We start from the raw sequence: 17,455 nt of genomic DNA on the forward strand, positions 1-17,455 counted from the left end.
AGATTATTGTGGAGAGTACTCGAGACACTGAAGTAAAGGATTTAGACCAGTACCTGGGAGTCTGCGGAATGTTCAGATAAATGTTAACTACTCTTGGTAGCAGAGGGGAGTAACATGAAGAGAAGGTAGGAGGATGGGATGGATTATAGGGACACAATGGAAGCCCTCTCTGAAGAGAAGCCGCTGTTCCTCTGCAGGAAGCCTGCATGCCTGCCAACAGCATTGCTGAGGGTGTGGGGAAAAGAGCTCATGGTTACAACCACTTTAGGGGGACGTTTCAGCAATATATACTCAATTGCATATATTGAACACTATATATTAAAATAAAAATACATGTGACCTTTGACCCAGCAATTTGCTCCCTAGTAATATATTCTTCAGATCTATTTGTTCATGTACAATGAGTTGCACAAAAGGATGTTTGTTCATCACAACTGTAGTTTGTAATAGCAAAAGACCGGAAACAACCAAAATGCCCATCATAGGGACTGGGTAAATAAATTATGGTATATCCATACAGTGGGGTAATATGCTGCTGTGAAATCCGTATGAACAATATGAACAAGGTCCAAGATAAATGAAGAGGAAGGAAAGGCAAGATGTAGGACGGGGTGTAGCTCCCGCAAGCTGGTAACTAGTGACATGAGTCAGGGAATGGGGAGATGTGTTTTTCACAATGTACTTGTTTTAAATATGGTTTATATTTGTTGTCTTTTCAAAAAACACTGTGAAATTAAAAAGCGATAGAGCTTTTTTTCCCCAAATGGAATCTAACTTGAAACAGGGAAGCACAGACCACGTCCTGACCTTTAAGCAGCCCGCAGCCTCAGGACTGAATTCATAGGGGAGAGGCAGATAGAAATTGATCCTCCCTTACAAGAGAGCCCAAGCATCAGAGTTTCTAGTACCCTTGGAGTACTCCCCCATACCAAGGTCACAAAGTGAAAGCACAGAGCAGGGTCCCCCAGCCCTTATGCTCAGTTGGTGGTGAAGCATGGAAAGTAGCTGCCAAAGGAACATGTTAAACATTCTCTATCCTTCCCTCTGACTCCATGGCTTGGATGCCAGCATGAGTCTGAGATCCCCTAGTTTCTCCTGTATTATTGCCCCAGTCAGCTCCATGGGGATTGTGATAGCTTTTCTTAAGTTTCCCTTTATAGGCTCAGAGGACCCTAAATTCACTTGTTTTAATTGAGGCAGTTTACACACGGTAAAGCATACAACTGTTAGATGCAAAGCTTGATGAATGTTTATCACACACTCACATGCATATAGTCCTGTGTAGCCACCATCCCCATCAAGATAGAGAATATTTCCTACAGCCTAGAAGGCTCCTGGTGCCCCTTCCCAGTCAATACCCCAAGGTAACGGTATTCTGACCACTACCACCCTAGATTAGTTTTGCCCATTCTAGAATCGTACAGGTATGCACTTCTGTGCCTGCCTTAATTCTCTCCTCATTTTTGTTTGTGAGGTTCATCCATGTTACAGTGTGAAGTAGTTTGTGCTGATTGAGACTCCACTGTAGAAATATAAGACAATTTATTCATTCTCTTGATGGACATTTGGGGTTTTGCCAATTTTTGACTCACATGAATAAAGTTGCTATCAACATTCTTGCACGTATCTTTTGGTGGACGCCAGCAGTCATTTCTGTTGGGTATATACCCAGAAGTGGAATGAACAAAGACTGTGTGTTCCCCAAAGTTACATAGACTTGGTGACTCCACATTCCCGGCAGTGAGGCTTAAAGTAGGGGTGGGGAGTCAGCTTTGAGAGTCCTCTTGGGGAACTCTATGTCCCCACTGGCTGTAGAGGGGGAGAGTAGCCCTTATTAGAAAAGAATGAGTCAGGGAGAAAGCCAGGCAAAGAAGCACAACATGGTTCTCAAATCAAGGCCATGTGACAATGGTGTCAAAATGCACTACATGAATGGCGGCTGGGAGGAAAGATGAGCACAGGGAAATGGAAGCCTCTCTTTTGGAGGGTGGAGCATATATAAGGAAGAAGCAAGAACTAAAGTTCTCAGCAGATTCTGGTTTAATTATTTTAATTCACCCTGTGGAAGGTAAATTTAAGTTCTCTCTCTTTCTGCCTTTATTTACATGACCAACAGAGTAAAGAAAAATGTTTTTGGTAACCTAAATATCATGTTTACTTCCCAGAGATGATAAACCTCAGTATGTGTCCCTTGAACATTTCTAGCCCTGCAGCAGTCTCCCTCAAGTTCAGTTTGTCCCCAGCAAGGGTAACCACTATTCTGACTTCTGTCATCATAAATGAGTTGTGCCTGTTTTCAAACTTGATTCACATGGAATCTGACAGTTTACGTCAACATTCACTGAGCATTTATTATGTGTCAAATGCATTGCTAAACTATCAGTTTCTCATTTGATCTTTCTAACAACCCCCTTAACTTGAGAGAAAACCAAGTTCAATAAGGCCAACAATACTATCTGAGGCCAGAAAACTATTAACTAGCAGAGCTTGGATCCAAACTAGAGTGATGAACCGTCCCCATTAGCAGGACTGTCGCTTCCGCTGGGAAACCCCCAAGTCCCAAGAAAACTGGATGGTGAGTCACTCTAATTCAGACCTGGATAGGACTCAAAAGCCAGGTTCCTTTGGTTTCCTTAAGAAATAAAGCATCTGAAGATTAACCTTAAATCCTTAAGATGTCATCCAAAGGTGCATATGTTGTTAGCACAACTTCATGGGAAAAGTTCTGTCTCAAAAAAACCTCTGTGATATCAGCTTTTTACTTAGGTTTGTTTCTTTCTTTCTTGGTTTTGTTTCATTTTAAAGAAAGATTTCATTGAAAGTAGATCTGGGTAGACTAAGAACAAAATTGTTCATAATAAAAGAGAATTCTAGCATATTAATCCATCAAACATGGGTTTATTAAGCGTCTTTGCACTGAAAAAGAATTTTAAGAGAGTCCCTGACTTCAAGAAGTTTCTAATTTACTTGGAGAATTAAGAGTAAAGTGTAAAGAATAAAATTGGACGGTAATAATCAGGAATAATAATCACATGCATCTGAGTTGACATCGTGTCCTGGGGACCTTATACATTCTATCTCATTTAATCCTCATAATACAGCTCTGAGATACGTACTGTTAGACCCATTTTGGATGAGGAAATCAGGGCTTGATGAGGTCAAGTGATTTGCTTAAAAAATTCACTAAGCTCTTCACTTACTTTTTGTACACTTAATACCTGTAAATGAGTTTTACCTCCAAGTAATGTTTACTGAATGAGAAACCACTGAAGATGGGAAAATTTTTTCTTTCCCATCTACTCTGTTTTCAAAAGTTTATTTATGGGCACCTGGGTGGCTCAAGTTGGTCAGGACTCATCTGACTTCAGCTCAGGTCATGATCTCATGGTTCGTGGGTTCAAGCCCTGCGTCAGGCTCTGTGCTGACAGGTTGGAGCCTGGAGCCTGCTTCATATTCTGTCTCCCTGCCGCACTCATGCTCTGTCTCTTTCTGTCTCTCAAACAATAATAAAAGTTAAAAAATTAAAAAAACCCCAGAAAAGTCTTTGTATAAAAAAAAAGGAAAAATAGAAGTTATTTATTTAGAATTTCTACACCCAATGTGGGGCTCATACTCACAACCCTGAAATTGAGAGTCACATGCTCTGCCGACTGAGCCGGCCAGGTGCCCCTCCCCTACTCTTGAATAAACGATTTCCAATAATTTGGGGCAACATTTTAAGAAAATGTGTTTTGGCTTGTTTCATTTTAGTAATTCAGGTCTAAGTGCCATTTTTAGCCTTGATGACTTGAGTGCAAACAGGCATAGCTTGTAGCAGGCCACTGGGCCACAGCAACTGTGTGGCCCCAAAGCCTGGCTCCAGTCTTCTTGCTACAGTCAGTCCCGCCAGGCATGTACAAGGGTATCTGTCCCCTGGGTCCTCAAGTCTAGCTCTGTTGTCTCCCCTACGACACCCCAAACCCCATCCCTTCAATCCCCTGCCTGCCCCGCCACCCATCTCTGCTTTCCAGGTTTGCGGGCCTCTACTAAGAGGCATCTTCATCATTCCTTCCTGACATGTCGGCTTTCATTTTCCTAGGACGAACCTCATTTGACAATCTCCTGCCCATATTTCTAAGCTCTCTGGGTCTCGCCGTGCTATTTCTCTGTCCTCTCTGGGGTTTGGAACACCAATCATCTGCAGGTTTCATTAGCATGCTGTTTACCCCTGTCTTTCAGATCATTAATGAAGATGCGGAGCGAAGACACCAATCCTCACGGCCCCCACCACGTGCCCCCTCCTGTGCCCCTGCGCCGCTGGAATCATTATCCTTCCTGGCGTGACAGGGTCAGAACCAAACCAATTTGCATCAATCTTTGGTGATGTTGTGAGGTGTCGCCTTGTCCTGCAATCCTCGCGTTGTAACAACTGCTTCGGCTGTCTGTTCTGGCATGTTCCTCTCTCCTTCGGAGGGCTGACCAGATCTGGCCGCCCCAGCTCTGGAGGCTGAAAGCCCCTAATAGTCAGGCAGGATTCAGGGCTGTGTGTGGCTGATATTTTCCCTTTGTTCTGCGATCCTGAACTGGGCAGAAGGGAGCAACTCTCTGGGAAACAGGATGGACAAGGGCACACACCGGTGACAGGTGTCTCAGGCACAGAATTTTTCTTACACATCATGACAAAACGTTTCTGTTGAAGGAAAATGAAGAGCAAGCCTCCTAAAGGCCCTCTGAGGCCTCATCGGATGTCTGGGCCTGTGTATTCTGGGTGCTGGGGCCTGGGGTGGACGAGCTGTTTCTTGAGGACAAAGCTCACTCTTCTGCATGATTTTCCCGTCACCCAGCTCTGACACTTTCATCTCTTCTTTATCAGTTCCATGACTCTGCTTCCCATCTTGCAGGGAAACTGACCATATACACACTTGTTCCCAATAAAGGTACAGCTGCCTCCTGCACACCCCTTGTGTCCCTCAGACCCCAACTTGCACAGAAGATGCTTCATTTTCTTTCCTGAGGGTGCAGCGCCTCTCCGCTTGGCTGGCTGGGATGAAAATAGGAGTCTCGTTCCAGAGCGTCCTGTCCCATACCGACTCCTGACTCCTAGTTCCTCTTTTTTCCCCTTCTCTCCCAGTTGGGAAGAGGAAATGAGCAGGAGGAAAGCGGTGAAGGAAACTCTCACAAGCACAACATCTGGAATAATGTTTGCCATGTCCCAGAGCTGGGGCAATTCGCCCTTAAAAGTCTGCAGCAAAATTCGGTGAGATATATTTTCCTGTGTGCGGGTGAGCTGAGGAAAAGGAGCTATTTTGCAACACTGAACATGTACTGAGAGAACACTTTTTCTGTCCTTAAGTCAAGGCCCTGTGGAGTGTGAGGAGGGCGGGGCCCTGGGACTAAATGTGATGGAGGAGGGTCTAGGGCAGGGCCGCTATAAACAAATGTCCTCGGTGAACTCTGTGTGTATGCACGCACATGTGCATGTTAATAGGCTGGGCTGTTAGGCAGGGCATTTGAAGCCCTCTATTCTCAGCTCCAGAGGTTCCCCCTCCTATATGATAAACACAATACATGCTTCTGTAGTTTGGAAAATGTAGATAGAGAAAAATCCCCCATTACCCACAATCCTCCAATCAGGCAGCAAGTACTGTTAACACCTTGGTCTATTTCCTTCCAATCCCCTCCCCCCACCATATTGGACATCATGTCGCATTTATAATTTTACATCTTTCTATTTTCGCTTACCCTTATGACAAACCAATTCTTCCATGAAATTATAACCTTTTTGCAAACCTATTAATTGGCTGCATAAGAGTTTGCTATGTGAAATGTACCATAATTTAATCGATAGCGTGAAGTACGAAGGACCTTTGGGCCAGTTGGTTTGGGGTAAGTGGCACTGTGAGAAAAGCAAGGGATGAGGGTCAGCCAGTAAGAAGGTAGAGGCAGTGACAGCAGAGGCAAATGGAGGCGAGGAAGACGCCAAGGTGAAGTTCTGGGGAGCTTGCTTTCCCATGAGCCACCCCATTCCTCAGAGGTCATTATGGTTCCGACCCCTGAACATCCCTTGTGGCCCTGCCAAGGGCTTTGATGGTGGCCGCAGCCAATGCTTCTCACTTCCATTCAGCCTAAAGTCACTGACTTTTCCAACCTGACTCTTCTCAGCTGCTCCTTTGTGTGAAGCTGCTGGCTTAGACTGCTTGGCTCCTGGGGCTTGGCTGCATCCAGGAAGGGCCCGGGATGTGACCTTCGGCCTTGCTTGACCCTGAGGCCCCAGACTGTAGAGTCAGGCCAGGCTGATTGCTCTCTATGGGCTCCCAAAGAGGCAAGGCCGAGAGGAGGCTGCTGGGGGGTGGGGAGAGCCCAGGCCCGCGTGAACCCTGCTCAGCCCTGGGATGAGGGATTGGGGTAGGGGTGGGGTGAGTTGGGGGGGGTACACAGCAAGACAGGGAAGAGCATTCCTGTATAATAACTGGAATAGTAAGGATGCTCAGCAAATGTTGGGACCATCAAGACTAGTGAAGCACAACGAGCTGAGGCTAATGCTGAGCTCAGTATCAGCTCAGAATCCTGCCACTGACTGTCACAAAGAAGACTTTTCCTTCCCTTGTTCACAAGCAATAAACAGTCTTCAATGCTACCGTCCACAGAGTCAACAGCAGTATCTGTTGTGTGTCTATGCCAGCACTGGCTGCCCCAGGGGGTGGAAGGAGAGGGGCAAGAGTATTTGGTGAACTGTCAGCCCTCCTGAGGAGTGAAATTCTTCTCCGCTTAGCTTATTTGAACTATTCAACATAACCAAAAGTTACTGTATTTTCCCTGTAATAACTACCAATTTTTAACAAATGTGAGTATATTATAATTAAATAATAAAATAGATTTATTAAATCAATAATAAATAATTTAATTAATAATTAAATTATTAAATAACTAGATTAATTAAATAATGAAATAATACACTGAATCCAGTTTTAAAGATCTATCCATCAAGCTCTTATAGAATGGGTAAGTAGGGTTAAATACTGTTCTAAACACTTCCAAGTACTAATTTCATCTCTACAATGACCCTTGGAGTTAGATGCTATTGTTGGACCCACTCCATAAAAGGGTAAACTAGGGGCGCCTGGGTGGCTCACTTGGTTAAGCGTCCGACTTTCCCTTAGGTCATGATCTCGCGGTTCGTGGGTTTGAGCCCCGCGTCGGGCTCTGTGCTGACTGCCAGCTCAGAGCCTGGAGCCTGTTTCAGTCTGTGACTCCCTCTCTCTCTGACCCTCCCCGGCTCACGCGGTCTCTCTATCTCTCTCCTAGAAATAAATAAAACATTTAAAAAAAAAATAAAAGGGTAAACTAAGGCACAGAGAGATTAGGCAATTTACTCATGGTCACATGGCTAGTAGATGGCAAAAACAGAATTTGGACCCAGGCAGTCTGACATCAGGGTGTATGCCCTTATGCATAATGCTTGCCTGCCTCTTTAAAGTAGAACAGGTCCCAAGGACACTGTGGCACATAGAGAAGTGACTTGCATGACCACACCCTGCCTCTCTTTCAAGATCCAACCTCTCACCTTAGACTCACAAGGTTATGACCATGGAGTATCATGGTGCAGTTCACACTTCCAACAAATTCTTATTAAGCACTTATGTGCCAGGTACTATTCTAAGCTCTGTTTATACCCAAAGAAACTATACGAGACTGAACAAATTTGGATCCGATTCTTTGACAATTCCCAAAAGTTACTTAAAAAGTCAAATCTTATTGTTACTTCTGTGTGTCTCAGGGAAGATGGAAAAACAACAAAGTAACTCTGATTACTTGAGCTTTCTGGCTCCTTGGATTCTAGATAATTGTTTTCTGGTACTGGAGGTCACTTTCAGAAGCATCGAGTGTAGATCAAAACAGAAAGCAGAGAGCAGGATAAGATGAAAATATGTGTGAGTCCAACTCAGCTCAGAGCTTGAGTTTAATTGAGATTCCAAACTGCCACTCTCCCCTGCATTCCTTTGTCCCTGGCTATGACCAAGTTCATGGCTATATCGCCCCTCATAATCCCTGTAATGGGCTGCAGTCCTGTGGGAGCAATTTCTGTTTATTAAGTGGCCAACCTCTGAGCCACATGGAGTGTGGCCAGTTGTGGCTTCTTGCCCTGGCAGTTGATGAGCCACTTTTCTGTTTTAAAAAACAGGGATCTTCCAGGAGAGAGAACGAGATAGAAAGCAGGGGCTACAGTAGAGCCAAAGACCCAGAGGCGATGGGTGCTGGAAGTGAGGGCCCCTTGCAGGTCATGAGCTCTTTGAGAGCGGAATTCACACACGGGTACTAGCCTCGAGATTGTGGACTACAGGTGTATAGGCCTTCAATGCAGGGCCAGGGATGGTGCCAGTTATAGCTGCCCATGAGGCCACCAGCGGGGACATGTGGGAGTGGGGATGAGGAGACCAAAAGGGAACAAGAGGCAAGAGGTGGCAAATGAACAGGGCGAGGCAAGTAGCAGAGGGCGGGTCTCTCTGGAGGTTCTGGAATTCTCAGCACTTACAGACAGCAGCCCAAGCAATGGGACGAGGCTGCACCTGGAGCACTTCTCTCAAACCAACGGCCTCTTCCCTCTCTGCCCATGGCCCCAGCGTCTGCCTTTTGGAGTCGGGGAGACATTGCAGCAGCTGCTTAGCTGTTTAGACACCCTGTCCCCTCAGTGTGTCCCCCCTCCCCCTGGCATCTGTCCTCTGGTTAGAGTTGTGTGAAGCGGAAGACAATTTGGGGCTTATTAGTGTCCCAGGGAGACATGTAACTTGTGTTGCTGGGACCCAAACAGCAAGAGTCTTAGCGGCAAACTCCAGCCGAGAAAAGACTGAGGAATTGTCTCACCTAATTACAGGGAATGGCCCTCTTTGTGTTTGTGATTCGGTACGGTTGTCCGATCGCTTTTGATCGCTTTTCTCCATTTGCTGGCTCAGGCCATGCTGGAATTGTGCTAATTAGAAGAGAAATGGACAGAGTGATCCTGTCAGCCCTGGTTACTAGTGGGGACAAAGCGGAATATTATTCTGAGGCAGTGTTTTGTGAGGGCCCTTCTTCCAGCTCTCATTAGGAGGAAGGGGCCCACAGGAGGGGAAGGTTCCAAATGCCTGGCCTGGCTAATGGAGCATTGGGGTGTTCATGTGCTAATTAACAGGCTCTGCCAGCACTTGCGCCAACCATGAGCCTCACGGCTGCACCTGGTGCCACCTGAAGCCCCCAAATGACCGACCCTGCCCATGAAGAAAAAGCGTTGGGCAGAGTGGGAAGGCTGGTGGCCTCGTTAGGCACAGTCGGAGACACATCCCCAAAGTGCCAAAAAAGCCTAAACAGATAGGAAAAGTCAGTTTCAGGTCAGTCAGAACTTACAAACTCGGAGAGGCTACTCTTTGGGGTGGGGGGTACAAGGCTCTCTGGTGAAATGAAGTCCATGCAGGGGCCTTACAACTTGCAAAGGATGAAGAAAACAGAAACTGGAGAATATAACCAAATGCTTGTAGGTGGATTTTGTGTAGAAGCTGAAAGCTGGTAAGAAATCGTGTCCTGTGACTGCTGGGACCATCCACCTCTACCACCAGTCCATTTCCTCCCTTCCTGTTCTGCCTGTTTCTTTTCTGTGAGGCCTGAATCCTGGAGGAAACAGAGGGACCAGAGCATCGTACTGGGAAGGAAATTTCTTGGTTTCATTGCAAAGCTCCTGTGGAAGTCCGAACACCCTTCCTAAGTGTAGGGGCAATGCAATGACTCACCAGCTCTATTTTCACTGCCCAGGAGACAGAGGAGCTCCAGTAAGCTGCAGCCAGAGGGCCATGAATAAGCAGCAGTTACCAAGGGTCATTTAAAAGATATGATATATGACTAACAAAAAGATAAAGAGAAATTAATAATGGCATCTTGATATTAATACAGTTAGCAGCCTTTTAGTGCTCCAATGATGGAAGGAAGGCGAAGCAAGTCGGCAGAGGTCAAGAATCTGAGCCTGAAGTGAGCAGGAAGCAGTAAGACGACTGGTGAGCAAAGTCTTGACTAGGAGTTTGGAAATGCGCCTCCATGCACCAATGCTATTCTTCTCAAGACAGTGCTGCTCACAGTCAACAACAGGTGCTTCTACAAGGAAGGCATTCAGAATGGCAAAGGGAAAGGCAAAACCAGCCTGTGGGCAAAGGATACACAATTGTTTACTGGGAAAATACTCTCTAAAGATTTAAATTTTTCATTTTTTAAAAATGTTTATTTTTGAGAGAGAGACAGCATTAGTAGGGGAGGGGCAGAGAGAGGGCGAGACACAGAATCCAAAGTAGGTTCTAGGCTCTCAGCTGTCAGCACAGAGCCCGACTTGGAGCTTGAACTCACGAACCATGAGATCATGACCTGAGGCGAAGTCAGACGCTTAACTGACTGAGCCCCCCAGGTGCCCTACTTTCTATAAAGATTTAGAACAGAACAGTCTGAATGCTGTCTCCATTGAGTTAGCCGGCCAGCCAGCCGTGCTTTTCCAGATCACAGAAATCTACTGCCCACCTAGTTTTCTTGGAAATCAATGATAAGCCACTGATGCCAAGCAATTTACTTTCCTCAAACGGAATGTTTCTCTAAAAGGGCATGATACTCTGCTCTAGGGCAGGTAAACTGTTGCGGGGGGACAGCACTTATACTAATACTTGCTTTTCTCTAGTTCTTGAGCAGAGTTGAAAAGGAAGTCACAGCAAGGGTTTTAGTATGTGGCAGGGAAATACTTGTTTTCAGTCCATCATGTTTAACTGGAAGTCCACAAGTAGGTATTGACCTTTCCAGTTCAAAGATGATGCAGAAGAATAACCAGATGCACACTCAGATCACTTAAATATAAGGCTAGGTTGAAAGAGTTGTAAGGATGGTATACAGCAATGTTGTAGGAATGCAGGGGGAAGGAGTATTTCCAACTGGTTCATCCGGTGTTAATAGGAAGGAGTAGGTTTGATACCTGCAAAAGGGATTCAAGACTTTCTAGGAACTCAAATGGCATGAGCAAAGGCACTAAAGTGAGGAAATGCGAATTGTTCAGATTAAGTGGAACAGAGACTTCATATACTGGAGAAGAAGGTTGATTAGGATTATATGCAGAGTTTTAAATGCCAGGATAAGAGATCCAGGCTTTATTATTAGACATGAGGAGGTATTAAAGATTTTTAAGTAATACTTTGAGGAGTTGAGAGGCACCTGGCTGGCTCAGTTGGAGGAGCACATGACTCTTTTTAAAAAAATTTTTTAAATGTTTTATTTCTGAGAGAGAGACAGTGTGAGCAGGGGAGGGTCAAAGAGAGAGGTAGACACAGAATCTGAAGCAGGCTCCAGGCTCTGAGCTGTCAGCACAGAGCCCAACGTGGGGCCCAAACCCACGAACCATGAGATCATGACCTGAGCCAAAGTTGGACGCTTAACCAACTGAGCCACCCAGGTGCCCCTACAATTTTTAAATAAAGTGTCTTTTAAAAAAATTTATTTTAATGTTTCTATTTATTTCTGAAAGAGAGAGAGAGGGAGCAAGAGCGAGCGAGAGAGAGAGACAGCATGAGCAGGGGAGGGTCAGAGAGAGAGGGAGACAAGAATCTGAAGCAGGCTCCAGGCTCTGAGCTAGCTGTCACCACAGAGCCCGACGTCCACACGAACCATGAGATCATGACCTGAGCCGAAGTCGGACACTTAACAAACTGAGCCACCCAGGTGCCCCTACAATTTTTAAATAAAGTGTATTTAAAAAAAAAACTTTTTAAAAATGTTTTTATTTATTTCTGAGAGAGAGAAAGAGAGAGCGAGCATGAGCAGGGGAGGGTCAGAGAGAGAGGGAGACATAGAATCTGAAGCAGGCTCCAGGCTCTGAGCTAGCTGTCAGCACAGAGCCTGACGTGGGGCTTGAATCCATGAACCGTGAGATCATGACCTGAGCCGAAGTCAGACGCTCACTGGACTGAGCCACCTAGGCGCCCCAGAGGAGCACGTGACTCTTGATCTTTGGGTTGTGAGTTTGAGCCCCATGTTGTGTGCAGAGATGACTTAAATAAAACTTAAAAAAAAAAAATACTTTAAGGAGTTGAGCAGTAATGAGCTTGGATGGCTGGTAGAATAGACTGGAAGCTGGGAGACCAAGTACTAGATGGTCATAAAGCCCACACCACCCACTGTGACATCAGTGAGGAGACCAACAGGTTATTTATCATTACAGTTGTACTTTCTGATGAGGTGTATGCTTTAAATATGCAATGTGGCCCTTTGAGGAAAAACTCACTCTCCTATAAAAGGGACATATTTATTATGACGACACAGAAACCATCATATACAAAGCACAGTCCTCTAACACCCTCAAGCACACACACACACACATTATACATCAATTTATAGTATCAATATAAAAATACATCATTAACTTTTCTAAGGACAACAAATACAAAACCAATAAATATCGCAATTCTAAAACACCTACTTACATTAAGTGCTGGTGAATAAGATGACAGTAAAAGAAAGGCCAAGGCAGACCAGAAAACCAACTACAAAGCCTCGGGTTACAGACCTGAGTTGGTTTTGGGGAGGTATCCTCATATTCTCCATGTATTTCTCAATTTCCCCAAGCACTTAAAAGTGCCAGATGTCATCAACTCTCAAAAACAGAGCAAAGAAAGAATGTGACGTTGTGGCACTATTTTTTGCCTTCCCCTCCCCTCCCTCTCTCTCTCTCCCCTCCTCTCCCACTTCAACCGTATTTAGAAAAAAAGGAATGTCAATAATAAGCTTAACTTAAAATCTATGCCTCTCCAGCCTAAATTCCTATATCGCATCCAGGCAGAATGTTTTTTCTCATACTTCTTCTTTGTGACTTGTGCTCAATTTGTCCCCCTTATCAATACATAATACTGCATGGATGGCAAAAATGAGAGAAAAATCCAACACTAATTCTAGCATGGGAAACAAGGCACAAATGCCAGAAAATGGTTAAAAGACCACCTATTAAAATGAACAGTGCTGCAGTTTGCCCACAGCTTTCCTTATATCCAGACACCATCAGACAACTACCACATGGATGTTCTCTGCAGGAAGTTTAGGAAACCTCATGTACTTCACAAAACATTAGAGGCTGGGGGCTGGCTTATAAGACAGAATACAGAGAACATGTGTAATCAATTTTTTGCATGGGTTGTGTTTTCAGGTTTTAACACAGGGACAGAAGACTGGCAAAGAGCTCTATAAGAGTTGTATTTGAGTCAGGAAATTCTCCCTTTCCTTTCGTGTGTGTGTGTGTGTGTGTGTGTGTGTGTGTGTGTGTGTGTGTTTCTTTTACCTTGGTGAAGTATCTGATACGTGCCATGAAGAGGGGACAAGGGGACAAAATACTGCCACCGTTCCATAGCACATTCCTTTCAGATCAGAGTTTCTAGTTTTTCATCAAATGGGGACTCCTGCAAAGAACTCCCTTCTCCTACCTTTTAGGCCATACTGACTCTTGCTTGAAACTGTAACAGACTAGCTAGAACTCAAAAGTCCTTTCTTTCATCTTTAACTCAGTCTTTGAGATCTAGAATCCAATACAACCTTGTGTAAGACTTTCACTAGCTAATCCCAGTAGGGACTCATACACAGGGATCCTCTTTCCTGGAATCAGAATGGAGGGTGGGGAATGAAAGGCACTGGGGGATGGGGCTATTGTGGGAGGTACAGAACTTTTAAAGCAGGTGTGCATTTCAAAAAGATTCTGGCTTCTCCAGCTAGGGATTCTTGGAACCCATTATATACTGGAGAGTTCACAGGTCAGGTTGCCTGGTCTGTTTCAGAATCTGATTGGTCTCTGGTCTTCTCATCATAAATACTTCCTAAGATATCAAGTACAAGTCAAAAGAACCCATCCAAACAACGTGTCACAACTGACTTTGCCATCACCAAATCAAATCAATTGTAAAATCCTAGGGCTCCTGAATCACTTCTTGAAACGAGAGAGCAGGACTTTGACCTTTAAGAATGATACATACGCCTCCTGGTGTTGCCCACATCCAAGGCAGAGCCAGTCAAAGTCTGGAAGCTGATCGAACAACTGCACTTGATCCTTCTGTATAGAATCTGTAAAGCAGATTTCTCTCTTGCCGCCGAATGTCCTTCGAGGCGCAGAATGCCAGGAACAGGGGAGAGGGTCAGTCCTGGAGGTGCACCCTCCGGCCTCTCGCCAGGAAGCAGAGAGTTGCACATCGTCAGAGCTGCGCTGGGAGGGGAGCTTGGTTCCGGCCCCCAGGACATCCTGTACGCAAGCAGCTGCTACTTCTTGGGCTTCTCCAGAATGTTGAGAAATTTCCCCCTTGTCATCTCTCTGGCTGGAATCACAACAAATGGAAGATCAATGAAAACCCCAAATTTGAAAAAGAGCTCTCAAGAAAATATGATTTTAAAAATGCGGGTTGATTTAAATTGTACACAAAGGTACGACCCTAACACACTCGGTCACCACTAACTTCCAAAAAGAGGGAAAAATGAACCGCTACTGACAACTAAAACCATACAAAGCTCTTCTGAAGTCACAAGACACAGGCCAACAGGGAAATTTATCATCTACCTTGAAAAAATCCCTAGGGAGGGGTGCCTGGGTGGCTCAGTAGGTGAAGCGTCTGACTTGCTTTCAGCTAGGTCATGTCACAGTTGGTGGGATCAAGCCCTGTACTGGGCTCTGTGGTTACAGTGCGGAGCCTGCTTGGGACTCATTCTCTCTCTCTCTCTCTCTCTCTCTCTCTGTCNAACTTGTCTCTCTCTCTCTCTCAAGAATGTAACCTAATACTTATGTTCACTATGTCAGGGGGGTTGCTTTTGAAGACTACAATCTAACCAAGACTAGAGTCTTCTTTGGGTTGTTGGTATCTGGACATTTATAATGTCAAATCAAAATGAGAGATCATTTACCCCATCTCCCAGCAGTGGTAGTTCCTGGATGCTGTAGTATTAACGGAGTTTATATCCCCTCAGTGCAGTTCATCTGCGGATGGTGTAATAAAGTAGGGTTTATAGAGCTTTGGTCTTCTCTCTCTTGGCATTGTCAGTCCTTAGATATTTAATATAGTCAGGCAAGGTTTATGTGTCTTTCTCTGACTTTCAGCACCATCAATCTTTGAATGCTGTAGTTACGAGAGGGTTTATACAGCTACTTTCCTACATATGAGGCTTCAAAATGAAAGTAAAACATTTCTCAATTACAAGCGACACTCTAGAAGCTAACTGTTTTGGCTCTGTCAAACAAATCCCCCAAAAGTGTATGTATTAGAATACCCCCTTCATCCTCATTCCCACAGAATCATCTTTTGGGTTCTCTTAAATAGATTTAGCAGTGCTGAAAGTGTCCAATGGTTGGTCGTGGAGGCCAGAAGTCTTCTGGAACCATGCAGTGGGCACACGGCAGGCTGTGCCTGTGGCCTCTTAAGCATATGTCCCATCCTGGCCAATCAGTGAGGTGGCTGGAAAGGCACTTGCAGAATGAGAAGGACCTTCGCCCTAGCCTCCTTGCTGCTTTACTCGAGCCCAGAGATGGTGCTAGATGAATGGGCTCTACTCCCCCTCCCTACCAACATTTAATAGTTCCTGGTTTATTTGCACAACAGAGAAATAAAACAATACAAACTCTGTAACCACAGGAAGCTTCTGGTAACTGCAGTCCATAATATTCCTCATCTCTTACAAATTCTGGAGCTCCCACAGAGGGAAAGGAAATCCCTTTACCTAGGAATGGAAGCCCCAGTGCTAAGTGTCACATGCCCACAAATAATGGTTCAAATCAAACTGACCAGTCCTTCCTTGGTGGATTTATACCACACCCTATACATATAGAGTAACTGTAAGACCTGCAAGTATTTGTTTATATACTTGTCTTCTTGTACTAAAGGTTAAGAATTGGGGGCAGAGACTGTTCCATTACTCTTTTTTATTTATTTTATTTTTAGAGAGTAAGAGTGCGCAAGCAGGAGAGAGGGGCAGAGGGCGAGCATTTTAAGCACGCTCCATACTCAGCTCAGAGCCCAATGCCGGGTGGATCCCATGACTATGGGATGATGACCTGAACAGAAATCAAGAGTTGGATGCTCAACCGATAGAGCCACCCAGGGGCTCCTCGTTATTCTTTCTATCACCAGCAACTAGTACAGAGCTAGACCTAGTATCTGCTAAATAAATGTTGGGTGGGTGAATGAAAATATACAAAAGAACTATTCCAAGTAGGAACACAACAATGTTAAGTTTCCTTCCTTTCTAGACACAAACAGTAAGACTTATTAATTGCCCAGAGTGCTTCCTTCTCTACACTGTGGGATCTTTTCCCCCCTAAATTTATCTTATTTATTTGGCAAGAAAAATAATTTCCTTTGATGGAAGTAATGCCAGATTAATGGAGAGATGAAGGTGGGAGGCAAGGACTAACTAACTACCCTAGAGAAATCCTAACAAGTACTTTCTTGCTCAGGGGAGGAAGCATGGACTTCTTTCAGATAACACAGGATCTGAACTCATTCCAGCTTAGTAACTGGGTGGCACCTTGGGCTGGGCAAGACCTCTGAGCCTCAGTTCCTACATCTGTAGAATGAGTAGCATACTAATGTCACTTGTCTTGCTTTTTCTCTTGGGTATTCAGCACTGATCATTCTTGGTATCAATGGTACCATTAACACACTACCTTGCAGAGGAGGGGGAGTAGTCTGTTGCTTCTACACTCAAGTGTTTCCTGAATGAATGAATGAGTGAGCTGTGATAAAGGAGGCGACTAGCAATATTAAAAATCCTGTTTCTTGGAATCTTTTCCCTCAGCCTGATCTTACAGGAACTGACTTATACTTTTGGCCAGAGTGGGTCTCATCATTTATTTCTATTGGATGGATTTTCTGCCTACTCTCTAGTGCTTATTAAGGAGTTTTACACAGAATCAAATGATCCTGCAATATGGCTAGAAGCAGGTACTCTGGAAACCAGACACGGGTATTACAAAACTCTGCTGTGTAGAACAGAACCTTGCTCCAAAAATCCTGGGCCAGGAGCACTGTACTGATCTTACTAATTATTTCTGCCTGCTGCCCTTCACATCTCCTGATTCTTTTCTGTTTTTTCTTAAAATGGGAGAATGACCAATATTTTAAGATGTAAGATTTGGGGTGCCTGGGTGGCTCAGTCAGTTAAGTGTCTGACTTCGGCTCAGGTCATGATCTCGTGGTTCGTGAGTTCGAGCCCTCCATCAGGCTCTATGCTGAACACTTGCTCAGAGCCTGGACCTGCTTTGGATTCTGTGTCTCCTTCTCTCTCAGCCTCTCCTCCACTCGTACTCTGTGTATGAGTACGATAAATAAAATAAATAAATAAATAAATAAATGTAAGATTTAAAAAGACCCAAGCTATTTGAGGGATCAAAAGGATTTAAAAGGCAAAATAAACAGATTCCAAAGTCTCTCAGTGGCAAGCTCTCCTTGAATTTAACCAA

General features: G+C 44.7%; 1 protein-coding gene across 8 annotated transcripts in view; it reads right to left on the reverse strand.

Moving 5' to 3' along the window:
• Positions 1-17,455, reverse strand: part of LIN52 (lin-52 DREAM MuvB core complex component) — a 142,863-nt gene that overhangs the window by 19,157 nt on the left and 106,251 nt on the right. For 3 of the 8 annotated variants that reach the window (XR_013331757.1, XR_013331756.1, XR_013331758.1), the window contains exon 6: positions 13,989-14,324. The exons of 2 other annotated variants lie outside the window; for them this stretch is intronic. Coding sequence is in view for 2 of the 6 variants with exons in the window: in XM_077750771.1 (XP_077606897.1) it covers positions 14,269-14,324 (56 nt within the window). In the remaining 4 variants the exon portion in view is untranslated. 3 more of the 8 variants (XR_013331759.1, XM_077750771.1, XM_077750777.1) reach the window with 3 other exon arrangements.

The sequence above is a fragment of the Crocuta crocuta genome, unplaced genomic scaffold (genome assembly GCF_008692635.1).
Source record: "Crocuta crocuta isolate KB4526 unplaced genomic scaffold, BGI_CrCroc_1.0 scaffold186, whole genome shotgun sequence".
Lineage (NCBI taxonomy): Eukaryota > Metazoa > Chordata > Mammalia > Carnivora > Hyaenidae > Crocuta > Crocuta crocuta.